At 41.5% G+C, this 22,296-nt stretch overlaps 1 protein-coding gene and 1 long non-coding RNA gene across 17 annotated transcripts in view; one reads left to right on the forward strand and one right to left on the reverse strand.

Moving 5' to 3' along the window:
- The window catches only part of ZNF385D (zinc finger protein 385D), a 567,358-nt gene that overhangs the window by 536,798 nt on the left and 8,264 nt on the right, over positions 1-22,296 (forward strand). For 12 of the 14 annotated variants that reach the window (XM_082193430.1, XM_082193439.1, XM_082193438.1 and 9 more), the window contains 2 exons: positions 14,595-14,840; positions 18,318-18,496. In XM_082193430.1, coding sequence (XP_082049556.1) covers positions 14,595-14,840; positions 18,318-18,496 — 425 coding nt within the window. The remainder of the gene's footprint in view (positions 1-14,594; positions 14,841-18,317; positions 18,497-22,296) is intronic. The other 2 variants (XM_082193436.1, XM_082193441.1) reach the window with 1 other exon arrangement.
- The window catches only part of LOC309515592, a 129,301-nt gene that overhangs the window by 86,693 nt on the left and 20,312 nt on the right, over positions 1-22,296 (reverse strand). The gene's annotated exons all lie outside the window — the stretch shown is intronic.

Here is a 22,296-nt window from a genome sequence, read left to right on the forward strand (position 1 = left end):
CAATGTCCTCCCAGACTGCAAGGCACATCCACTAGGGAGGCCACCGATTGGCCCATTTAACATCAGGCAGGAACTTGAGCCAGATGTTCAGGCAGCAGGGGAATTTCCCTAACGGCCGCCCGGACTGACCAGGGATAGCGACCGAGCACGAGACGCTTCAACAGGTGCCAATTAATGTATACAATGTGCTAAAAAGCCTTTGGCTTTGTTCAGTCCACAAGTGAGAGCACTGAATCTCTTGATCTATTGCAATGGTGTCGCAGTCTCCCTTTGAAGTTACTTACAGTGTTCTCGGATTTTGAAATGTTCTGTCAATGGCTTTTGAACATTGCAGCCTAAATACATTTATGTACCACTTTTCTTAATAAAATTCAAATTGACTTCTGTAGAAATGCAGTTTTACACTATAAATAATGAAGAAGAATCTGAAAATAATATACCAACTAGGAATGAGAAGTGCTCTCAAATGTTTTAAAGGTGAATGGTGTTGGGTATATGGAGACATCACAAGGGAGATTGTTTTGTAGATCAAGGAGATAATTCTGCAACTGATAGAGCTCAAAAACCCTGTTCATACTTTGCTTATGTTGAATCATGCACCAGTATATTGTATAATAACAGATGTGAGTCATAACACTGGAATTCCTTTGTATTGCCAACCCCAATACAGTTGAACAAAATATATTATTTGAAAGCAATTCGCTATATAAATGAAATATTTCAATTGCTCTGAAGAAAAGAGAAACATGGAAACTCTGATTTCTCAAGTACTACTAGTTAGTGTGATTTAACAGCTAACCCTCGGAAGTGTAGTTTGTTGAGGGAGCTGAATGTTGTTAGGATAATCCTAGTCTCATCACAGAGCTACAATTCTCAGAGGGATTAATTGTTAAGCCATTCTGAAAACTGTAGCTTTGTGAGGGGAAAAAGGATCACCTAGCAACTGTCAGCACCCTTAACAGCACCTTTCCCAGGGTTCTTTGGGGGGAGCCCTGCCTGTTTAAAGTGGTATGGTACAACTTTAAAAGTATAGTGTTGCTGGGGACAAAATGTGGGTTGTGACTTAACACACATCCTAACCATAGATTCTGCTTGATCATTTTTATGCTCTTTCTTTTTCTTTTGGGGGGGTCTCCCCCCACAGCTTTAACCAGTAACTATACTTATTATTTCAAAACATGAACAGTTTATTAAAGGGTTTATTTTTAATGAACTCTATTTAAATTCTTCATAGTATTTATGTCCTTGCCTTTCCAGCCGTTCAGAATATTTCTTAAATGAATAGAGGTTGGTCTTCTCTTGGGAGATAGGAATATTAAGGTTGGGCAGATAAAACACCAGCAATAATCTTGAGAACACTAGAGCACCTCTTATATTATTAAAAGTGCAAACACAGAGTTTAAGAGACAATTCTGACATTGCTCTGAATGTGGTGTGGAGCCTTGTGCCTAGTTTCGCTGGAATTGCATGACGCATCAGCCTTCCATGAATATTGCATGTGTTTGTGTTTTTCTCATAAATTTAATAGGTTTTCATAACAGTTTGTCAGGAAATTGTTGTGGTTGACTGCACTTATTATTTTGGATGAGAATCCTTGGTGCAGTGTTGATATACTGTATACATATAGCAAAGGGAGGACTATTAATTTGCTTTCATTGAATCATTGTAAGTGTTCACTTATCTCTGTGTGTGTGTGTGTGTGTGTGTGTGAGAGAGAGAGAGAGAGAGAGAGAGAGCACACTTAGAATGGTAATTTTTAGTTGGTAAATAAAAAATGAAATACAGTATCCTTTGCTCAGAAATCAGTAGCTTATGGAACTCAAAGACATCAACATACTTTTCGAATTCATTTTGCTCTGTACTGCATGGCAAACAAGACTATTGCTATGTGCAAAGTTCCGGCTACACCACTGTCCCAGCAGTACCTTTGTCAAAGCAACATTAACAGAACATGGGTGGAATGCGAGTTTGATCCATAGGCTAAATGGAGTGAAAGCTGTGTGAGTTTGATAGGTGATTTAACAGCAGCTGCTGATACTAGTTACATAAGCCATTCTAAATCAAAAAGTATTGGTTATGAAGTGACAGCCTGCAAGATACTGGAACTGTCATATAAAAAAGAAGGAAGGGAATTTCAAAGAACAATTGGCTATACATTCAGCATCAGAAAGCAGAAACCCAACAAACTCAAGATTCATGAACTATGAAATTCTGCTCTTCGACCTGCTTTTGAAATAGCAGCCCGAGCCTCAGACCTACAGTATGGGAACTGATGCCAAATATGGAATGTCTTCCAGTCCATTCATATAACAGGGGTGGGGGAATCTATGGTTTCTTGAGAGAGCCATTGATCAGTTAGTGTAACTTTGATTAAACTTCAAACATGATGCTGCCATCTCTGAAATTCACATGCCAAACAACTTATATCAGTGCCTTTGCTTCTGCAAAATGAGTTCTAAAGGTTTGGAAAACAAATATAATCAACCACTGTGAAACCGTAGCGGGGGGCCAGACTATATTTTTTGGGCGGGAAATGAACAAATTCCTATGCCCCACAAATAACCCAGAGATGCATTTTGAATAAAAGCACACATTCTACTCATATAAAAACACCAGGCAGGCCCCAGAGATGCATTTAAATAAAAGGACACGTTATACTCATGTAAAAACACCAGGCAGGCCCCACAAATAACCCAGAGATGCATTAAATAAAAGGACACATTATACTCATGTAAAACACTGGAACAGATGAAGAAAATATTTCTCAAGACAGGAAGGGAAGCTGTTTTAGCATTTCTGCCACTGGTGTGCTTTAAGTATTGTACTCTATGCCATAGATAGATATATCTGAAGATTGTTTAGGTCAGCTTGTTTAGCAAATGTAAAGTGATCCATCATAAAATAATACAAAAGAAATGGGCTAAACATATGCTACTAGGGTAATCGTAAACATTTGTGTTCAGTTAAATTCAAGGAGTAACTAGCAGGCTAATTGTTATCAGTCTACTCTGTTTTCTTAACGATGTGTTGACTGCAAGAGGAATGGAAATTATTAAGGGAGCACAAAAGGGGTCATAGATTGTATTGCTTTAAAAAGTAAATGGAGCAAGGCACTGTCAATGTTTTCACTGACTTCATCTGAGATAGTATCCACAACATGCCGCTTTTAAACAAACCTGGGACGTGCAGCACCAATTTTCTATTTTGAAACTTTCCAGCTATACAAAGAAAACTGTCCAGGTATAACCAGTGCAATGGTTTGCTGTTGAAACTTTGGTCCGATTGACTGTAGCAGAAATAGGTAGATCACTTAGCAGAAATAGGTGGAACTCAGCAGTGCCTCTGGTCCAGCAGGTGTGTGATCTCCACGCCCCCCACCAAATATTTTATTGGCACCCCTGACCTGGGCAAAATAGTGGTATGAGTTCGGTTTTGATCTTTTAAGGGCGAAGCTCTTGACAAAGTATTTTAATGTCCACAAGAGCAAAACTCAAAGCAGAAGATGAGTAAATGGGAACTAGTATTTGAGTCTCAGAGCTGAAGAACCATTAATCAGCCACCAAGCAATAAGAATGGGGGAAATGGCAGGATTTAGTGGCTGGCAGCTTAGTTTCAGTTAGGACTCTTTAGATCCAATACCCCTCAGAGACACTTTTTGTTATGACTTATGATCAAACATTACAGCCTTCTTTTAGTGCATAATGAATAGCCAGCTTGGCAGCCTGGTCACAACACTTTAAATGTGCCTACAGCAAGGGAGTTGAATCTTTCCCTTTGAAAGTGTTAAAAAGGCACCTTTCTTGAAATTAAATTCCATCAATCACTTTTCATTTTTCTGATAAAAACCAACTTCGGACTATCTGACTTGTAGCAGCAGAAACAAATATGAAACCCAGCTTCTCTCCCTGAAAATCTTGCAATGGTCAGCTATTCCGTTAAATTTATGGTCCGAGACTACGTCTTAGAATACTAAGATACTAATTCCTGCAATTCATCTGAATGCATGTACTCGGTTACTCTGGTTGCCTTGCTCCTGTTTGGATGTTCTTGCTATGACATCTCATCAGTCTTCATAAATCAACACAGGAAAATGATATAACTTCCCTTTTAATCAGTGCATGACATAAAACGGTCACTCAAGTGCTATAGGCAGGTTTCTGTAACACTTGCCCATTTGTAACTGCCCGTCCATAAGACAGGGCTCTAAAAACAACAACACACTAATGATTTTGATTGATGCGGACTGCAATCCTATGCGCAGTTGCCCATTGAACACAGTGTGAGTTATTTCCAGCTAAATATGTGTACAGTTTCACTGTGAATTAGAAAAGCTCACACTTTAAAATGGTCAATGTCTGTTCTGAAAATCAAGCTTATTGTATGTGTTTCCAACAGAACACCCAGAGGAAAAAGCAACAAAGTAGGTTTTCACTTGTGTTGTGAGAATTGTGAGGGGTGAGGTACAAAGAAAGAAAATGAGTGGAAAGTGAGACTGAAAAGTGGTTTAACATTGAGTTGAATGCAATGGTACCCCCGCCTCTTGTTGCTTGCAAGAAAGGATGTGCATCCTAGAAATCTCTGACAGTAACACTAATGTATGATTAAAAACACCATTTGGAGTTTATGTTCCTACTCTTAAAACCACCATTTTACATGGTTAATCTTGCACTGCAGCCTCCTAAATAACAATACTGCTATCGAATCTCAACCCAGCACTTAACCTTGTGTTTAACCTTGAAGCCAGAGTCCAAATCGAAAATGTGTTTCTTTAACAGCGCAGCTAGGACGAAAATGAGTATGATCCTCTCTGCTCTTGATTGTAAGTTCTACTTTTAACGCTCAAATCATTGTCCTTTGTCCTGATTTTTAAAATTGATTTCCCCCCTCTTCCTCAACACACAAGTCTCATTAATTAAATGGCAAGAGCAGCAGCTTGCGCCAGCAACACTTTCCCCTAAAGCTCCTTGAGCAGAGAGAGCCTTTCATTCATAGTTTCTGAAAGCAGTTTCTATTTCTGCCTCACTGAGGAGAAATCTATATTATAGGCTTGAAAGGACAGCTTCCAAATCTAGTCAAAACCAAGGTTACTTAAAATAGATCCAGAATAAATTGGTTCTCCTCCCCTCTCCTCACTCGTTTGCAGTCATCTTCCTTTAAATGACGTTTATCGGAAAAGTTCCCCAAATTCATCAAATTGCCTCATTCTTCCTCACCTTGCTCCCCCCCCCCCAGCTCTTCACCTCCAACTGTTGCTCCTGCCAGTTTCGTTCAATTAACTTCAGCACGGATGTATGCATCCCATTCCTGCAGTTAATTTCTTTCAGGATTGATGAACTGTGCATCGAACTGGAGGGACTCATGGCTGAGACAGAATACAGATTCCATTACAAAGCTGTGTACTACTAATTAATAAAAACAAGTCACTTCAAGACATAGTCAAATCAGGTTTCGCTGGAGAGCACAAGGTGCTGAAATTCCTGGCCTGGATAGATTTCTCTCTCCCTCCCTGCACATTCTATTATGCTCCTAGGTGTCCCTTTCTCCTTGCTTTCCTCCAACACAGTGATAGACTACATGGGCTAAAATAAGGAGGTCTGTCGGATTTCTTTTTGCAACAAGAGCTGTTTCATGTGGTACTTTTTAGTGTTAATGTCCTGCATTTCTAGGATTCTCCTCCTTTCTTGCATGCAGCAAGGGGGGAAATGCTAATGGCATTCCCACATAGCCCACATTATCTTCTCGCTCATGCCATGGGTTGCATCCTGAGTTGCCTTTTCACAAACCGAAGGACTTCTGCCACCCACCAAAATGGATAGCAACTGGAAGAAAGGTAGGGGATGAAGGATAGCTCCGCATGAGACTCTTAATCTCAGAGCTGTGGGTTCAAGCCCCATGTTGATTGAAAGATTCCTGCACTGCCAGGGTTTGAACTAGACGATCCACCTGGTTCCTTCCAACTATAGTTCTGTGGTTCTGTATGTTTCATCAGTGTCCCTTGCAGTCCCTTATGTGAACGCCCTCCAAACTTCGAGAGCAGATTTTCAGGAGCAAGGGCACAGCAGGCGGAAAGAGAAATAGGTAGAAATTGCCTCCCTCACCTTCCACCAGCAGGTCTGTCTCATGAGCAGAGTTCCACTCTCAGGAGCTCCAGATCCAAGCTGATCTTCATATGCATTGAGTATCACTGTGGGTGTCTTCAATTTGTAGTTAAAATACTACAGACTTCATGTTTGTGATTAAGAGTTTGTTTAAACTTTTATTAGATTGTAGAAAGTGTTGCTGCATTGCATCTGCATTCTACATAAGTGGAAAATTCTGGCAAATTCAGTTCATGAATTCGTATTATTCTAGGCACTGTGGGTTTGCACAGCAATCTGTTCGTGTAACAATCAGTGTTACATGCACTTCATGAGTCACGGTTTATAGAGAGCTTTGTATATCATAATTCTGAATTGATACTAGAATGCTGTTAAGAAAGCCCTGCAGAATTTGGACTGCCAGTGTAATATGTATTGTAAAAGCTCCCTTCCTCCTTTGTAGGACAAGACACTGTGCTCTTCACAATATTCAGAATTTGAATACTGTTATGGGTTTGTAGGTTCCAGAATTTAATTAAGGCTTGGGGTGTCAAAAGCTAATTAAGATAGGCTGGTCTCCTGTGTAGGTGATAGCTAGAACCATGTGTGTTCTTGAGCTGTGTGTTAACCACTTTTAATCCTCTGGAATCAGTATGTGTGAAAAGCTAATTGCATTAGGCAGACTTCCTAAACTGTATTAGACATGCCTAAATCATAGGAAATCAACACATGTTAAGAGCCAATTATGTCAGATTTCCTTTTGAGGTGTTAGCCTGGGGATGAGCCATTTTGGCAACACAAAGAATCAAAGGTGAATCTCATTTGCAAATAAGTGGACTCCCTCCCTCCCTCAACTGAGCGTTTTGTTTAAAAGATAATGCCAGTTTCGGGGAGAGCTTTTGGAATTGCAGATAGGAAGCAGCAGACTGGGGAGAGAGAGAGTCAGAGAGGTCAGAGAGCAATGATGTTGGGGCACCTATGGGAAAAGCCAGAGCCTCTTGGAGTATGCATCCTGTGCACTCCTCCATTGTAGGCTCAGCTTGTAAAGTTAAAGGTAAAGGGACCGCTGACCATTAGATCCAGTCGTGACCGACTCTGGGGTTGCAGCGCTCATCTCGCTTTATTGGCCGAGGGAGCCGGCGTGCAGCTTCTGGGTCATGTGGCCAGCATGACTAAGCTGCTTCTGGCGAACCAGAGCAGCACACAGAAACGCCGTTTACCTTCCCGCCGGAGTGGTACCTATTTATCTACTTGCACTTTGACGTGCTTTCAAACTGTTAGGTTGGCAGGAGCTGGGACTGAGCAACGGGAGCTCACCCCGTTGCGGGGATTCGAACCACCGAGCAAGTCCTAGGCTCTGTGGTTTAACCCACAGCGCCACCCGTGTCCCGGCTCAGGTTGTAGGTATGCACAAATAAACCACAGATCACAATGGCACCATAGCTTCTGCTGTGGCTCATTTCCCCCCAAAAGGAAACACAGACCCTGGGTAAGTGCCTAGAACCCCTGGGATCTCGCACAGTTGTGGAGATAGGGGTGGCGTGTAACAATATTCTTGAAAAGTACAGACAAGTGGATAATATTGCAATGTTTATATCTAATGATTCCAGGTGTTTCCTCTATAAAAAGCAGGGGTTTTTTCTGTTTCTGCAAGGTAATACATTTGATGTAGTACATTTGAACTAGGAAAGTAATGGAAAAATCCTACGTTGGGTTGGGGGGGGCAGCGGAGTGGAGCAGCAGATCTACTTTCACATCCCATGCTCTCATGAGCAGGGTTTCCACCTGCTGGTAGTTGTGAAAAAACTGCAAGCAGTAGCTTTCTGCCCACCTGGGCACAGCTATGTCCTTCACCATAGGGGAAGCCCAAAACCATTAGCAGCACTCCTCTTTGCCAGTGGGAGGGGGGGCAGCAGGAAGGAACCATCCTATCTTCTTCCAGCCATCAGCTTTATATGTGTGTGTTAGGATTGTTGGTTAAATAATAACAATTCTTTTTTCCTACAAAAAATAAAAGTAGCTTTCCCTTTACTTCTGTATTGCCTCTATTGACTCAATGACTCATCCTTCTTTCCAGTCCTGGCAGAACTGAAGGCTCCCAAGGTTGCTCAGAAGCATCCATTGTTCTCAGGAGCTCCAACAGATTTTTATTTGTTCATCAGTTAACTTTCTATCCTCACAAAGAAACCAGGGCAGAAAAATAAAATAAAGAAACATTTAAAAACATGTTAAAAGTAAAAAATAAATAAAAATAAATCACCAGCCCACTCCTCATAGCATTCTAACTGAAGTTTAATTTTATAGCTATAACTGGTTTTTGCCTTTTTGTATTGTATCCTTGTAAGTTATTTAGAGACGATTGTGGTTAAGTGGCATATAAATTGTTTGAATTAAAATTAAAACATCTAATTATTACAAGGTTGCCAGGAATAGTATCTTTCAGCCATCAAATCCCCAGGTAAATGGGAATGTTTTTAAAATTCCTCCCTAAATGTAATTTAGGCGATGGCTGCACCTCTTCAGGGAGGACATTCCACAAATGGGGAACCAACACTGAGAAGGCCCTATCACTGGTCAGAGCCAACCAGATTGAGCCAAGAGGAATAAAAAACTCATAGAGCTGCCCATGACAACATATGTCTTAAGACTGAAGCATTTGCTACTGCAAGCAATCAGATCTCACCTATTCTCACAGACTAAGTTTAGTGATGGGGAGCTTCCAGGTAAATCAGGTACAGTCTATCCCTTATGAACTGGCCTTGTTTGGCCCTTATGAGCTTCAAGTGATTGAACCTGGCTCCTAGGGGATAGCTCTGGAATTCCATCAGTTTGAACAGTTAAACAATCCCTAGCATTAACTCTTCTTCAATACAATATGTGCGTTATGTAAGCCTCTCCCCTTTGTTTTTGTTATGCCCTGATTAGAGGAGCTTTGGTCCACCTTTCCAAATTAAATGGGCAATGACTTAAATGTTCATTGTAACACTACACAGCATCTTCTGGGTTTTTTTTCCAGAGCAGAACTAATTTATATAAGGCAAGATTCTAATTGCAAAAAAAAAAAAAAAAACCACATAGAGGATTTATGTTCATAGCACAACGAAAATTCAGAAAGGTATATTTGGGACACAAAATTAATCCTATGTGCTTAGCTCCTTTAAATAATGTTCCTCCTTTAGTAGGTGTCTTGCACTTTAATGGGGGGAATCAGATACTATTTATGTACATTCTGGTACTGTTTTAGTATGAAAATAAACTTTTGGATTTATGTTTGCCACTTCATCCAAGGTTTACTCCTTTATAGACTTCCTAAGAGCTCTGTTTGTATTAGGATTAAGATCAGAAAGAGAACTGTTGTGAATTCTAATCATCCCTCTTTATTGGATGCTGACGTCCTGCTCCATGCGATATTAGTGGTCCTGGCAGTGCCAAAGCAGAGTGGCGACACTTGCAAGAATGAATAATTACTGCAGGTCATTAGTATGAAAATAGCATGATGCAGCTTCCCCACATCACCAAAATAATTCATTTCACGTGTGTACTGAGTGCATTTCCAACTTCCTTCCAGATCTCTGAGTCACTGCATTATGTCTTCAAGGGCTGGGATGACACACTATATCTATAGCAAGAAATGCTGCCGCAGTTCTTCAGATCCTCAGAGTGAAACTGACTCAGGATTTGAGTACCATTTGGTTTTCAGTGCTGCCCCGCTGCATTCAGGGCAGGATATGTATTAAGATTGCAATGTAATTGACTTAGCTGCTAGGCTAATCAAATCCACTTAAATGATCTGGTCAGGCTACACAACTGAAGATGCACTGAACTTGGACGAAGAACAAATGGGGTGATTTTTTGAAATCATATCATTACCAAGGCCTTTGCATGGCACCAAGGCTTTTGCTTGACATGGCACGGCATTTGATAATCGGGCTTGTGGTAGTTTAACATCTTTAAATTTTTCTGCTTTCTGTCAAAAGATGAAGGTTTTGTTTTGTATTTGCTGTAGAGACCAGAAAATGTTATTTCAGTGCTCCCCTTTTTGAAATGCACGTGCATGATGTGACAGGTGGTTTTAAGTGTCAAATTATGTTAACCAAATGAATTGATCAAGCGACACTGGGATGGAAAAGGGCAGGAGGGGTTTTCAAGGAAGGAATAAATGCTCAATTCTTTCTCCTTTTACTATGCTTCACACCTTTCCCCCAGAGAGCATGACTGACTACTCTAATTATACTGCATGATTATATCTCCCGCCTATAGAGGCAATTTTTGTTTCACCTCTAGGGTTGTTAGAGCTGATTGTCTCCCTGCATGGAGAGATGACTTACACTTTAATCATGTTGAAACCGTAGGTCTAAAAATTCCAAAAGGAAAATCACAGAATGAAGGAAAGAGAAACAGAATATATTCCTGCCAGTTGAAATGGAGGAATTGGTTCTGTGCTACCGGTGGTAGGAAGTTACCTGCAGCATATTTCTGGGGGGAAATGCCTTGTTCAACCTAAGTATAAAACTCCTAAATATTATGGTTCTCTTCATTCTTCTCCCACAGGAGGTCATTCCACAAACTCAAAGTGTCTCAGAGTAAGAGCTGGTGCTCATTTGTTTCACTTCAGGGCTTCAGACAGATTGGGGAGGTGTATTTTGGCTGAACCCCAGAAGGAAAATGAAAGAGAAAAGGCAGAATGATTAAGGGAGAAGGCCAAAAGTGATTCAGGGAGGAGCGGAGGGGGGGTTACACTTCTAGCATGGGAAGTGCTTATTGCCTTCTTCATTTTATTTTTTTCTATTTTCCTTTCTTGTGTAACCCTTTTATAAACTGTTTTTAAAGGCACTGGCTTGCTGACAGCTTCCATAGCGTGGTGGCAAGCAGCAGAGCTCTGGTGGCTACAATTCTTCCTTCACAGTGATTCACTAGGGAGGGAGGAATAATAACAGTGGTCGCAGCTTGATCTGCTACTGCTGCATTGCTTTAAATGATAAAAAGGCAGGGAAGACATTTCAAAGTGGGGGGAGATTTTCAAGAAAAGAAGGGGAAGTGGCAAGAAGCTTTTCGTTCTTTAAGAATTGCAAGTTCGCTGCTCCCAAACCCCTTCAGGAGCTGTTTCAGTTGTCAAAGTTTTGAATTAGGGGTGGCTGTTTTCCCCCCATCTCTACTCTTAGCAAGCCTGCCTACAGTCCTTAGGCATCTCCAGGCAGGGCCGGGGTTGCTCCCTCTCCGATATCCCAGAAATCCACTGCAGGTCTGAATAGTCAGTACTGAGCTAGGTGGACAAAAGTTCTGACTCAGTACAGTGGTACCTTGATTTACAACCATAATCCGTTCCAGTGGTCCGTTTGTAAACCAAAATAGGTTGTAACCCAAGGCACGCTTTCGCCAGTGGGGCCTTCCCCCCAAAATTGTTCGTAATCCAAAAAAAAGGTTGCAAACAGGGACACACACTTTCAGGTTTGACGTGTTTGTAATCCAAAACGTATGCAAACCAAGGCATATGCAAACCAAGGTACCACTGTATAAGACCGCTCCCTGTGTTCCAATGCACCATTCTCCTGATTTTTTCCCCACAGGAGAAAACATATGTGCACATGTTGCCTCTTTTCACATGAAGTTGCCTGCACATTAATATCTGTATCTGAGTGTCCCTACCATAAACAGGCAGAGGCAACCTGGAAACATACTTTTTTGGGTGGAATGCTCTTGCCCATGGCAGCTTACCTGCAATTGCAGCAGGGCAGAGACACAGACACCTCCCTCCCAAAACCAGCATTATTGCAACTTACCTGATAGAGCTGAGGCAGGCCAGGGCAGCATGGGACTGTGTAGGTGCACCCATGGAGCAAATCCTGTGCTCCTGAAAGTGCGCCCACAAATCTCCAACTAGGCCACCACCCTACCCCACCCCTGCCTTGTCCATGTAACCTGCAGCAGTGCACTGGTTGGGAGGACAGCTCCACCCTACTATTCTGGCTGCTACTGCATCACCTACTTTGATTAATTTTCAGTGGCAGTCTAAGTCTTATCTTTACTTGCCCAGACTTCCCATTCATTTTAGAGCGGCCTTTTTTGTGCTTTGCCATTTCTTTGCTGGCTCTGTTTGCATTTGTAACGTTTGATCTGTTTCACTGTAGTAGTTTTTTGTCTTCGCTTGAAAGCCATGGACATTTTGATTTTAAACAAAATAATATCAACAGATAAATAAAGATCAGGGAGATGGCACAGCAGGATCAGGTTAAAGCGCCACTATCTCTTGATCTGACTCTTGCCCAATCTCTGCTTTTGCTGCTGAAAAAAACAGCAACCCCCAAGTGATCCGATCATTGTGTGTTGAATTGCTTGCCCTGTACTGAAGCAGCATCTAGGGTTATCGATGACACAGAAGGATGCACCACTTTGGTACCAGTGAGGCAAAAACTTATTGTGTTCTTCATGTCTAGATTACAATTTGGGATGAGGAATGGAGTTTAGATTTTCTGTGATACTCTGGTGTGCTATAGCAGTACAATTTACCACTTAAGCTGATCTATAGGGCAGGGCAGTGAGCTCTCTTTAACCCAGAAGTAATCTGATATACATAGTATTTTATGTTTCTCATATGTAAATAGCTACTTCTTACTTATAAACTTCCAGACGGGCCAAAAAAGACAAAAACTTGAACCGGTACAATTTGTTTACACATATTAATGTGAAAATATGCACATAAACACACACACACGTTTCAGAACATTATTGTGATTCAGCATCTTTTCACCAAGCTATATAGTGAGGAATTCTGAAATACAGTGAACATAAATCTGTGGAATAGGAAGCCACTCTTCAGATTGGGTGGTGGATTGTGGTAATAGATTCCCACATGTAAATGTTTTATGTACACGTAAACATGCTCCTAGGTATTTTTTTCCTTGTGTCAAAAGGTATGCTGAATATTAGCATATTGCCAAAGAATGTTCGGCTTGAAACCCATTTGGATGTATTTCGTTCAGCAAACTTCTACTTGCATTAGGTGCTCTTTGCTTGGATTCTGGATAAATAACATACTTCATACAAAACTACATACCCCGCAAGTGTCCCAGAAAAAAAAGGAACACCCCATTTTCTCACACAAGAGCACAGTGATCATTTTGGGTGTCACGATCTCACATGATTTTGCGCCGAGATCTTGCCGTCAGAAAGCACCCCCGAACACATTTGGGGGGGCATGATTTTGCATGGCACCCCAAAATGTGCATTTTGGGGCACCATGCTAGCATAGCTCCAGAAAAGCACGTACTTTTGGCTCCATGATCTCACGCAACTCATGCAGGAGCACAGGCGGGAAGACATACGACCTGGTTTGGGACCTGGTTTGGGGATTTTCTATTCTATGAAAAGTATCAGTGAGTTGAATAGACAAGGCTTGCAAGGTTTGTGGCTGAATGCTGCCCAAGAACCAATTATTGGATGAATTTGTTTATTCTTTTGCCTTATTCATATGCTGTTTCGTTTTGATACGATTACAGTTTGTTAATTTTTAACATTGTTGTTGAGCCACTTTGAGCTCAACATTTTTGTTGAGAAAAGCAGAATACAAATATCATATCAAATCATACTTCCTTCCCCCTCCCCCTTCCTTGGGGGTGCAGAAACATAGTGGCCAAGCATCTAGCAGGCCACACTACTTAGCTACAATTTACTTTGGTAGACCACACTCCACAAGTAAAGAGGAATTGGATGCTATCATTTGTCTATCAACAAATTTATATAAATATTACTTTTAAAAGGAACATTCTTAGGCACGTGCTTCCAGCAACATAAGATCAGTTGCCTTCCTGTTTCATGGACACTGTTTTCTGCTGCTCAGACTTAGAACAGTGTTCCTGGCTCCCGTATTGCATGCCAACCAGTTTGCTAATTTGAGGTCCCTGGAGAAATTCAGATTTAGAACTAATTAAAACAAATTCATTGCTATCAGCTAAAAAGAAAAAGAAAAAAAAGCAGGCAATACTTCGCAGTTTAGATTATTTGGAAACTTAATTACAAAATTTAATGATTATTGTACAATGCCATCTTCAAAACTCCTATTTTTAAATGTATTTCACCGAACTCATATCGCTTTGGGTTATAAACAGTGTGCAGTGAAATAGTCGCCATATGTCTTTATTTGTTAATTTATTTCTTTTTGCTTTGGTCCTGAAGGCACAAAGATACAGAAACAGCATTCCCTCCTCTCCTCCCCCCCCCCAGTTCTCACAAAGATGGACAATTAATTGATTCAGGAGGTGGTACCTTGCAATTCTACATGCTTGGGGAAAGGGGACTGTTCCACCCTTTTCAGATTCATAAACATAATTCATAAGTGTGGTATTGAACATGTTGTATATGCCGTAAACCTTCATTGCAAAGTTGACATTACATTGCGTCTGCTAGGAAACCCTTTACCTGGAAAACGTTCTGTCAATCACTTTCTCATTGTAGCTTGCAAGTTCCACACTGCATGAGATATATTTTGTTGCATATATCTTCTTCTCCTTATCTTTAAAGCAGGCAACACAATAGAGGCACCAGCAATATCAACCACCACAACGGTCGAAATTCGGAAGAGCAGTGTCATGACGACAGAAATCACCTCCAAAGTTGAAAAACTCCCCACGGTAGCCGCTAGCAGCAGCAACACCACCACATGCTCTTCGGGAGAGACAGAAGAAGAAAAGGCCAAGCGGCTGCTCTACTGTTCACTATGCAAGGTTGCTGTCAACTCCGCCTCACAACTGGAGGCGCACAACAGTGGTGAGATACAGCAATTTCTTTCCTGGCTAAAGAGCCCTGCAATTATCTTCCCCGAATAGATTAGATTCCTTGCAGGGCTGTGGGGGTGGGGAGGTGGTGGAAAGCCAGCAATTACATGGAATTTGTTAAGTATTGAAGAATAAAAACGACACGGAGAAACTCTGCCATAAAAGAGAAAAGGAGCGATTGCACTTCATGCAAGCGATCCGCTTCCTTAAATTTCTTATGTTTCTAACCGTTCCAAATGCTACGTTCTGGAAGGGCGTGACTGCTTATGCTCTCTGTCTCACCCTACTTTGCATACTTCTGTTTGTCCCCAGTCCCAAACGGAACATTAATTGGCATTGTTGCACATAAAAGGAAATGCACAATCTGGTAGGGGTGGACTCTCTGAGTTAGGTAGTTTTCAGAAGTGGCTTTCGCATTTCCCACATCATAAAATCCAGTGAGTTGAATTGACCATATGCGTATTTGTTTTAAAATGGCAGTTTCCCATTTATTCTTCAACGTTAAGAGCATTCACAAGTGACATGCCCCAGATTAAAAGTCTTCAGCACCACTCTTGATATGCCCTTTGCAGAGCACTTTTAAGCCATCTGAACTATACACTTTTGATAATGTCAGGGCAGGATGCTCTATGTCAAAAACATGATTGGCAAATACTCTCAATTCTAAACATTTAAGGATAAAAATCCCACAGTCTCCAAAACCAAAGTGTGTTTTTCCAGCGCTGAACCTCTCTCGTGGTTGAGGATTTCCTCCCTCTATGTACTTTAGTACTCTTAGGCTTTAATCTAACCCAGATGCATCAGTGAAGCCAATCCAAAAGGCCTGCTCACTCTTTATAAAGGTGTTGTTTTCTTTTTTAAGACCAAAAACATCCTACATTTTAGATATTAAAATTCATTTACAGTAAAACAAAAGTAACTGTAATTGAATTCAACATCTTTTACTCTATGACATATCTGTCTTTATTCTGTAAAATATTTTGCTTAGTCCAGACATTTAAAACGAATTGATGCCAGCCACATAACTCATACTCAGAAAAGATTCCCTGAAATCAATGGATTTAATTGTGTCTTCTCAAAGTATTACTAAACCTGGATATCACCCAATATTGTTCTGCCTTTCTCCTAAATTTATAATGGGTTCGCAGAATTAGTTTGATTAGTTATTAAAACATTCCATATCCAGTCTGCCTCTCTCATTGGTCATGGTTATTGCACCATGAGCACTCGTACAGCAAGGAGCATGTATTTAATTAGCATTTTTAAAATAAGCATAAGTGCTCTATGCATGCCAATGTGCCCCAGCAGCTTGGGTTTTGGTTCTATTTTCAAGGGGAACTTCTATTTCCAAAATTTTCTGATTGCCGTAGGTCCAAAATGGTTTAGTAATAAAATAAGAAATGTTTGTATGTGCATGTGTATATAATAACCAATAGTATTATATCATTTCTAACATTTGCCCTACTCAAATATTTCATTCATTCATATACCGTATTTTTTGCACCATAACACTCACTTTTTTCCTCCTAGTAAGTAAGGGGAAATGTCTGTGCGTGTTATGGAGCGAATGCCTGTGGGTGGCGGGGGGGATCTGCTGCAGTCGTGAGCAGAGGATCCATGGTTCCCCTTCCTTCTCTCCTCCGTGGTTACAAAGCATGGATCCACATGGATCCTCAGGATTTTTGCATTGGGCTACTCCAAACTCACTGTCAGATCACATGTCTGTGGCCACAGCATGAACCACAAAAATCATATATCCACTATTTCATTCAGAATATTTTTTTCTTGTTTTCCTCCTCTAAAAACTATGTGCGTGCTATGGTCTGGTACGTGTTATAGAGCGAAAAATACGGTATATTTGTATACCCACCTATGTCTGTCATGATCATAGTTCAGATCATAGGAGAAATAATGTATCTTGTTACAAGTTCATTATAGTCAAATACAGAACCAATGGTGCTTTCCTTCACATGACCTTGCACCATTTAGCTGGATATTTTATAATGCTAGTGTTAACACTGCTATTTTGGCAGCAATGAGGATGCCAATATTGCTTCAGGGTTTGTTTTTCTGTTTCTGTTTTTGTTTTTTTGTTCTGTTTCATGGAACCACATTTCTTAAACTGGAATCCCATGTAGTTTGCTTTCCTATTTTTGTTTTTTCAATATTTCTGGAACCAGTTTTGGAACTGCAGCAGGTTTGCCTTCCTTCCCATTAATGGTAATATGAGGCACATTGCCCTGTAATTTGAAGTGTCCCTTCAGTTCTGCCATGGCTTAATCACTAAAAGGGCAAGCAGATCACCCTTGCCATTTGTATGCTCAGCTTGCACCTCCTGACAGGCAAGTCAGAGACTGAAATAGGCTTGCTCACTTTGTGAACTGCGGACCAAGATACCTGGAAAAGAGAGCAGCTTGAAAACAGAAGAGTTGTCAAGAGGCTTTCAGCTGGCAGAAAGTGTCTTTGGGGATTTTAGAGTACTCTAGTTGCTTTGCGTGCTCTGTGCTCACAGTACTCTGTGCTGATTCTCTGTGCTTTCCTTCATAACTCTCATAATACTTGTTCAATAACACATTTGTATATAAAAAGACCATGACAAGCACATAAAAATGGAAACGGACCATGTAAAGCTACCTGGACTCCCCACTGTTGAGGGAATAGTACCATGAAACAATACAGACAGAGCTGACCCCTTTGCTGAAGTCTCCACTAGAAAATTGTCCTGGGAAAGACCCATTGAAACAACAAGATCTTAGAAAAGGACAAAAGGCACTGCTGCTTAACTTCCATTCATTTTGATGGGCCCCTTTCAGAGAAGGGCATCTCATGAAGATCTCAGAGCCCGGGCAGGTTCATATGGCAGAGTATGGTCCTTTGATAGCCTGGGCCTAAGCCCCAAAGGCAAAGGTTTTTAGAATGTATTCCAACCAACAGCCAAACTTTCCTCTGAAAGGTCGCTTTGAGAGAATGTCAATTATTTCTGTAGCAGCAGCATCAAAATTCCAACTCTCTGTTGATAAACCACTCTGAAAAGTGTGGTAATGACTCAGACTGACATCTTAAAGAGATTAACATGGGTTTCTCTTTCAGTGCAGGACATGTTTCAGTCACAGTGGGAGGTAGTAGTAGTAGTAATAATAATAATAATAATAATAATAATAACAACAACAACAACAACAACAACAACAACAACAGTAGTAGTAGTAAAGCATCCATTTAAACTTCACCTCTGGCCTCTCCTACCAAGTCACTACATATTGATGGCAGCTTGCTTCAGTGCATACATGGGCATCATTTAATATTTAAATGTGAGGTGATGAAATATTACTTAATTATTATCATGGTAATGCAGGGAATGCAGATTGGTGCCCATGATGCCATTGGGAGGGGGAAGCAAGACCTGCAATATGTTGACCAAAAAAAAGTACTAATGAACACAACTTTTTATTTCCTTGTCTAATGTCTCTAGGCACAAAGCACAAAACTATGCTGGAAGCTCGAAATGGGAGTGGAACAATCAAAGCCTTTCCCAGGGCAGGTGTCAAAGGCAAAGGACCCATTAATAAAGGAAACACGGGACTTCAGAACAAAACATTTCACTGTGAAATTTGTGACGTGCACGTAAATTCTGAGACACAACTTAAACAGGTATGGAAACTCCCGGGACACGTGCTTCACTATCTAGAAGTTCAGTGATCATTAGAGTTGGTTCACACACCATGCCAGCTCCCTGCTTTAGGAATTTAGGGGGCTACTGACAGCAATATGACTAGGCTGCACCATATCAACACACCATATTTGGGAACTGGCACCTCTACACAGGTACACTCAGGTAGCTCTGTGATTTCTGCAGCATCAGCTCCATGGCTCCGGAAAGTTGTTTCACTATCACAGAAGACACAGCATTTACATGTGTATAATGGAGAATCGGCATATCTCCTTCAGTGCAACCCAACTATGAGGTCCAACAGTGGTCCCATATGCTCATGAAGTTGTGCTCGGGGAGCTAGGTGTGTGGGACCAGCCCTCTTGATGCTATTATTTGTCGTCTGCACCAGTGATGGGAAACCTGCTGTGCTCTAGGTGATGTGTGACTCCAACTCTTACCAGTGGTCCAAGGATGACTGGCCTTGTAGTTCAAAAATATCTGGAGGACCACAAGTTCCCTATCAATGATCAGCACATTTCACAGAGTCATAGAACTGTGGAGATGGAAGGGGTCCCAATGGTCATCTAGTCTAACCCCCTGCATTGCAGGAATCTCAACTAAAGCATCTATGACAGGTGACCATCCAACCTCTGCTTAAAAACCTCCAAGGAAGGAGAGTCCACTACCTTCTGAGGGAGTTCATTACACTCTTATCATCATAAAATTCTGCCTGATGTTTAATTGGAATTTCCTTTCTTGTAACTTGAAAGTCATTGGTTTGGGTTCTTAGTGCTTACAGGCCAACTCTTTGATTATCTGTTCCGGTACCTTTCCTGGTATCAGTGTCAAGCTGACCAGTAGGTAGCTACCTGGGTCCCTCCCCCTTTTTTTGCAGATGGGGGCAACATTTTCTTGCCTCCAGTCTGCAGAAACCTCACCTGTTCTCCAATAATTCTCAAAGATTATAGACAGAGTCTCTGAGATTCCATCTATGAGATTCCACCTGCAAGCTCCTTTAGTACCCTTGGGTGCAGCTCATCAGGCCCTGAAGATCTGAATTTAGGTGTTCCCTTACCATCTCTTTTCCTATATTGGGCTGCAGCTCCCTCCTTGCATTATTTATTCGATTACACGAAGTTGGGCACTGCTTTCCTTTTTCAGTAAAGACAGAGGCAAAGTAGGTGTTGAGCAGTTCCGCTTTCTCCCTGTCATCCAATAGCATTTCTCATCTTCTCCATGCAGAGGACCTACTACTTTCATATTCTTCCTTTTGCTTCAAACATGGCCTAAGTACACTGTTTTATTATGCTTAACTTCTTTACGTTGTTCTTTTCATTTTATTTTCAGTATATTTTTCCATCCCACTATAGTGTATTTTCTCAAAACTGTCAATGAATGTGGAAAATTGCTCTGAGTTGTATTCATTGAGAATGCTACAATATACCTTGTCTCACACATTCTGTCATTTTATTTGCTTTGCGATACTGTGTACGCAAGTGTGTGGGAAGATGTGTACTTTTTGCAGAAGACTGAATAATTTTCTCCGAGGAGTATGGCTTGTTTTTGTAAATTGATTGTTCTTTGGACTGGAGAAACATCACCTTCAAATTTTCATTACACAACTTGCATTTCAATCAGCTCAGCAAATCTATATTTCTGTAAAACAGTGTCTTTGTCTATCTTTCGGAATGGTGGACTTGTCAAGGGATTTTATTACAGAAGCTACTCAGACCTGCTTTATGCTGAGAGAACGTGTGAGAGAACAGAAGGAATAGCCCAATACATTCTGGAACTTATAAGGCTTTAAAAAATCCTGGACAAGGGTGTTCCCCCAAATTTTAATAGAAACTAAATGCGTTGAATTTTTTATGCAAATAAAGCTGGCTTGTCAAAGGACAATCAGAATTTAGTATGCTGTCCCAATAATAGTTGGTGCATAGTTCTAAATTGCTCTCTCTGACAACATGCTGGTATTATTATTATTATTATTATTATTATTATTATTATTAAAACATTGTAAACTGTACTGCATTAGAAATTCCAGGTTAGTTCACAACAATGTCCATAAAAATCAGTACAATAAAACCAGAAAATATACAATGTCCACAGTGGATAACAGAAATGCTAAAAGCTAGGCAGTAATAGTAGCAAATGATTGGGAAGATAAATAAGTCTCCAAATAGTGCCTAAAATAAGTCAAGGTCAGCACTTGTCTGTCTAGGGAGAGTTGTTGCTACAGACTGGGTGCCTCCACAGAGAAGGCTCTCCCCGGTTATCACCAGCTGGATTTGGGAGAGGGAAGAGAGCCTGATCTAGTAATCTTAGTGACTAGGCAGATCCATACATAAGATTGTGTACTCTCAAATAACCTGGTCCTAAGACATTTAGGGCTTTACAGCAGTGGCATAGCATGGGGGGGGCTGGAGGGCAGCTGAGAAGGACGCAACAGACATGTGCCCTAGCCTCTGGGGCTGCTAGCAGCGCTATAGCGCTGAGCTCACAGGGGCCAGGGTGCAAGCCTGTGGTGTCCTTCTCAGCTACCCTCCAATTGGAGGGCGCCGTGAGAAAGACGCCAACACTCACGGCGCCCTCCCTGCGAGCCCCACACCACTCACAAAAGCAGTGCTGGGCTCGCAGGGCCAAGGCACACACCTGCTTGCGGCACCCTGCGAGCCCAGCATCGTTTTGCAAGCCACTGCTTTATATGTCAATAACATCACCTTGAACTTAGCCTGGTGGCAGATTAGCAGTCATTTAAGAAATGATGCCCTGTGCTTACAGCCAGGCTTATAGCCATTTCCTTCTGGGTGTCATCAGCATACTGCTGACACTGATCCCTATTCCCCTATGATCGCTCCCAGTGGCTCCAATAGTACCCTTGCAGAACTTCATAGCACAATTGTCAGGGAGCTGAAATAAAGTCACCCAGTGCTACTCTGTAGAAGTAGTCTTAAAGCAAGGAGCAGAACCACCGTAACAAAGGACCTTCCACTCCCAGCCCACAGAGCCAGTCCAGGAGGATACCATGGTCGATTACCAAAACCCACCGAGAGATCAATGAGAATTAAAAGGGTTGCACTCCCTCTCACCCGATAAAGGGTAAGACCAATTCAGTCTTAACACAAAGCCTGAACCCATATCAAAATGGGTCCAGATAATGGGTTTTTTACAAGAAAGCCTGGAGCTGAACCAGCATTACTTTCTCAGGCACCTCGCACCCAAAACGGGTGTTTGTCATAAATATCTGGGTCAAGAGTGAGTTTATTCAGGAGTAGGCATATAACTACTTCTTTAGGATGTATTTCCCACACCCTGGACCCTCAAAGACACACACACACACACAGAGGAACACAGCTGGCTTGAATCAGTCAGAATGGGCAAGGATTTAAAGGTCATATGCCTGGCCATTTTGCTAAAAACACCTTGCCACAACAATGGCATCTAAGTCAGCACGAAGGCATTGCAAACTTGTCACAGCACACCTGAGAGTTCCAGCACCCCGTTCACATTCTGCATCTCCCAGGGTCCTTTTGCACCTAGAATTGCAACATTCCACTGCTGGAGGAACGTGTAGAGGAAGGAGGTGAAGAATAGGGGCTGCTGCTGCCAAGAGCAAATCAGTGAGGATGGGCAGAGCTGAGGAATTCTTCTCAGATCTGAGCCAGAAGATAACTCAGTTCAGAATGCGGCTGAACGTTACAAGCTGGGCAGATCAGAACTCCAAACTGCTTACTCCTGAACGGCATCACAACTTTTTTTCTGCAGCAGCCTGCTTTGTGAAGAAACTGACAGTCACTGT

The sequence above is a fragment of the Podarcis vaucheri genome (assembly GCF_965113315.1).
Source record: "Podarcis vaucheri genome assembly, chromosome: 12".
NCBI lineage: Eukaryota > Metazoa > Chordata > Lepidosauria > Squamata > Lacertidae > Podarcis > Podarcis vaucheri.